This window comes from Alnus glutinosa, chromosome 12 (assembly GCF_958979055.1).
Source record: "Alnus glutinosa chromosome 12, dhAlnGlut1.1, whole genome shotgun sequence".
NCBI classification, from domain to species: domain Eukaryota; kingdom Viridiplantae; phylum Streptophyta; class Magnoliopsida; order Fagales; family Betulaceae; genus Alnus; species Alnus glutinosa.
Window position 1 is genome coordinate 4,645,396 of NC_084897.1, and position 4,866 is coordinate 4,650,261.

A 4,866-nucleotide genomic window follows, 5' to 3' on the forward strand; every position below is an offset into this window, starting at 1 on the left:
AAAGGAGATCGAGCTATAGGAAATATAACCATAAGAAAATTATGAGCATTTTGCAGCCAAATGAGCTTGATCTCTAGTTTGAACTTTTGATTCTTCCCACGAAGGATTAATGCAGGCAAGACAAAGAAGGATTACCCGTACGTAGCTCAGAGCATTACCTGCTTACACGTGTGAGAAGGAATCGTGCAAGTTTTGTGGACGCAACACGAAGAATCTCAGCCACCGAAAGCCCATCTCACTCCCAATCTTTATGCATAAGAACTCAAAGAAGGTGATGGCGAGAATCTGCTATAAATTGACCGGCCTCATAGAATTTTCAACTTTTTTTTGTTGTTGTTGTTGTTGTGTCATGGTAGCCAGTATTCTTGTTTCCATAAAATCTGCAAAAAGTTGAAGAAATGGTCATGAGTAGCTGTACACGTCTCCCACTATTTGATCTCACATATAATCTTCGTCCATCTATCTTGGAAAGAGTGACAGAAGTCTACATATCAGATGGTTGTATGCACATAGCTAATCTGATAATTTGAGTTATATGCGTGTAGAAAATATGTCTGCCAACTTGTTAGACCTCTTGGAAGCACAGTAGTCTTAGTCTTAGAAAGCAGATTCTCTTTTTGAAATGTTCGTTGTTCAAATGTGCTTTTTTGAAATGTGCTGTCCCTATAAATAGTCTAGCATAAGAGCTCAAATTTAAGCAACCTTCAGCTTCAAACACTTTTCCCATTTAACCCAATTCTCCTTCTCATAAATTAAGCCAACCCAATATAACAAATTCCAATATTTTAACTTATTTAAGAAGATCACATTCTTGATCGATCATCAGGATCGTTGAGATGGACAAGGTGTCAAAGTTGGCTGAGAAGGGGATAGTGATATTCAGTAAGAGTTCTTGTTGCATGTGTTATGCAGTCAAAGTTCTATTTAAGGATCTAGGAGTGACCCCTATTGTTTATGAGATCGACCAAGACCCTGAATGCAGGGAAATGGAGAAAGCTCTCATGAAGTTGGGTTGCAATTCTCCTGTACCAGTTGTGTTCATTGGGGGACAGCTCATAGGATCCACCAATGAAGTCATGTCCCTCCATCTGAGCGGCCAGTTGATTCCACGGTTGTCGCATCCTTAAATCAGGGTTTATCTTTTATATATATATATATATGTATGTATATACTCCTCCAATGGCTTGTTGGAAGGAATAAAAATTTGGGTAAAATTAGTATTGTAGTCGATCTGTAGTATATATGTAGTATTTATGTGTGAAGTACTTTGTAGCATTTGATTGGCTAATATATAGTGTGTAATCTGCCTCCTATTTATTCTTAATGAAGTTTGGCTTTAAATACACCCAGTTTCCCTGTATTCAATGCAATTTAATTAACTGGATTGGTGAATGTGATTTTCAAAGCTTGAAATTTGAGAGTTTGTTCTCGATCTGCTCCTCCACATATAACTTCTTCTAAGTAGTTATTTCACTCCATATTAGGGTACTCATAATTAGGGGTGTGCATGGGCGGGGCGGTGCGGGGTTTCGCCTTTTTTGGCCCCGCCCTGCACCTTTGCGGGTTGGAAATTTCCAACCCGCAAACCGCACTTGATAAAGACTAACCGTGCGGGGCGGGTTTGCGCGGGGCGGGGCGGGTATTTTAAGTGGCATTTATGTAATTTTAATTTTATTTTGTAAAAAATAAAAATTCGAAAAAATACCGGTTTTTTTAATAAAAAAATTAAATTCATATTAATTTTTCACAGAATCTTATGAATGCAAAGTCAAATTTTTAGGAAATCAACTCTGTTTCATTAAAGAAAAAAATTATTATTTTAAAGCTCATTAAATTTAGTCCTTTGACATGTTGACACATATCTTTCAATCGTTCCTATTTCCATACAAGAACATTTTCCATGGAATTAACCTTGTAAACTAAACTAAAAACCTTATTAATTATAGATAAAATTCTAAGAAACATGATTTTTTTTCTTTTTTCTTTTTTTCTCCTTTGTGCGGTGCGGTGCAGGGCGGGGCGGGGACCCGCATTTTTTAAAAGGCTAAACCCGCCCCGCCCAGCATAAATTTCTCAAATTAAGACCCTAACCCGCAAAAAAACCTAAAAACCCGGTCCTTTGCGGGGCGGGGCGGGAATTGCGAGTTTTGCACACCCCTACTCATAATAATGTCTAAAATGGAATGTGAACTCAAGGTGCCCGATATATATTATGTTAAATTACCATTTATCTTGAAAGCATAAGTTAATAAAAAAAAAATGATAGATTTAATCATTAATTACTATTCTATACGTGTCAATTGTCATGCTGGATACCCTATATATGAAGAAGCATTTCAACATAATCGGCTTAATATATTTCAAAAGTTCTGCAAACAACTTAAGATAATTTCTGAGAGGGAGGGAATCCAGCTTTTGAAATCCCTATTGCATCCCCAAAATGCTGAAAGTTCTTGGCTGTTTTTATTGGCTATTTTATTGGGAGCATCCAACTTTTGAAATCCCTATTGCATCCCTCCATATGCAAAATGTTCAAAAAGAAAATTCTCAACTTTCTAGTGTGCTGCCATTGATTCTTTTACTTTTGGGTAAAGAGTGGTACAACATTCCTTGCCTTTTCCTCTTTAAATATTTGCTTTCTTTTGTTCTCTTTGGTTATAATGAGTGTTATTGTGGGTGAAAACTTTGTTCTAGCTTCACCAGAAACCTGAACCTACCTCTGTGTTAAAAACAATTAGTGCGATGTATCATCAATTTGGAGCTAGCTAGAATCTTCATTATATTCCTTTCTCATTGCCAATGCCACTTATATATACTTCTTTAGCAAAGTGTGTTAGTTTATATATGTAGTACTTAAGTTGGCCAATTTTTCCATTGCTATATATATATATGGCTAATGCTAAGAATTCCAGATAAAATGTTGTTCCATGACATATTTGTAATTATTCATGCATGGCATATTTAATTACAAATGTGCTATGAAATAACATTTTTTGTAGATGAATTCCGGAAAAAGTGTTTATATGTAGCATCACTCATATATATATATATATATATAGAGAGAGAGAGAGAGAGAGAGAGAGAGAGATACTAGTTTCTTTTGAAATGGAAACAACTTGCAAGATGAGTATAAAATTTAAAATTCTTGAAAGAACTTTACTTATAACCATGATCTTTCATTACTTTTGAAAAAAGATACCAAAACTTTAAAGAGTGTCAATTTAGGATATCTATCTTTCAATTTGTGATAGGTTAGGTTCCACGTCAACACCAATAAAATGACGACACGTGGCAAACTTAATAAAAAAATAAAACAAAACAATCATTTTTTTTTTTAAGAAAAAAGGAAAAAAGAAAATGGTGGCTGCCGGTTGGGGTTGTGCACCACCCCCAACCTAATCTTGGGGTGGCACAATGCCTCGGCCACCTCTGGGGGTGGCGTGCATCCATCCCTCAGCCACCCCTTTTCTTTTCTCTTTTAATAATTATTTAGTTTTTAATATATTTATATTTTCTATTAAGAGTGTGTGTCATCATTTTATTGGCGCTAGAGTGGGACCTAATGGAATTGTCAATTTTTTCACAGAATTTAACTCCAGGGAGGGATTTGTAAATTAGGTCAACCATATGGACCTCTAAATTCACTTTGATATCACATTGAGCAATTTGTAGATTAAGCCAACTACATAAACTGCTATTGCATTTTTTTTCCTATAACTTGTATAGTTTATTTTTGCACAAAAAACAAAAATACAAGCCAAATTCATAAGAAATTCCAAATAAATGATTTGACTCAAGTAGGACTTTCTTTTCCAACCAAATGTAGCTTTTATGAGTAGAATGCTCCAAAAACTAAACAGGGAAAGTCTCTATATATATAGGCCGAACACTATTATTCTTTCCAGACCAGAACAATCTAAAGGTATTTTGATTAGATCTTGTCTGTATAAGGCAGTCAAACGTGCATCAAATAAAATAGGGATTTGATTCTTGTACAACACCATCACAACAACTGTACAACAACCCTTTACATGAGGGGTTGTTGTGCAGTTGTTGTATTGGTGTTGTAAATCTAACATTTTCCAATAAAATATGAGAATTTACTGTATCTCAGATAGAATTAGTAGAGCAAATATTCTTTCCTTTTTTTTCTTTTAAAGCAACTTATATAGTAAGGCACCTTGAAGCTTTCTTTTGTTATCTTCCAAATCACAATATTTCTTAACACCAACATTTATTTGGTCAATTAATTGTATTGTTAATTTATCTTTGTTGCCATATTAGCTTTTGATCTTGAAGATGGTCGTCACAACCAGAATGTTTCTTTTAACAAAATTACTGCTCATATGAAGGCAAAATAAACACAGATATCAACATGCCAAATGAGAATGATCAGTAGTAAATTTTTGTACATTTGGTATGAGACTTGGGCAGGGTTAGCTTTACAGGCACCCAAAAACGATGCCCCTGACGTAGGAGAATCAACACATGCTGAGTTATTAGATTATGAATTAACAGGTTGAAATATCTTGACAAAGAAGATCAATGTAAAAATTGCAAGAATTGGTAGAATCAGAAATAATTCAGACAGTATTATTCCGCATTAGAAGTAAAATATTGTGTAAAAGTATCAGAATTGTGCATATGATCCCAATTCAAAAAGCTTTTTCAACGTGCACATCGTATTCACCAAATTAGGCTCGGTGAGTACCATTTTGGGTCCCAAAAATCCCCTATTTTTCCTTGAAAGCAATTTTTTAAGTTATTTTTTGTCATTTTAGAAAAAAATAAAAATAAAAAATTTTGTTTTGGTAGGGGATTTTATTTATGGATTTCATTAGATTTTTGGCAGAATCTTTATTTTTT

General features: G+C 34.5%; 1 protein-coding gene across 1 annotated transcript; it reads left to right on the forward strand.

Annotated features, from left to right (window-relative positions):
• Positions 1 to 687: 687 nt before the first annotated feature.
• Positions 688 to 1,343, forward strand: LOC133851922 (monothiol glutaredoxin-S9-like). The gene has a single exon (XM_062288549.1). The coding sequence runs from the start codon at positions 837 to 839 to the stop codon at positions 1,125 to 1,127; it is 291 nt and encodes a 96-aa protein (XP_062144533.1). The 5' UTR covers positions 688 to 836; the 3' UTR covers positions 1,128 to 1,343.
• Positions 1,344 to 4,866: the final 3,523 nt, after the last annotated feature.

Excerpts from the sequence above, each read along its gene's own strand:
- LOC133851922 (XM_062288549.1), top strand. The coding sequence starts at position 837 with ATGGACAAGGTGTCAAAGTTGGCTGAGAAGGGGATAGTGATATTCAGT.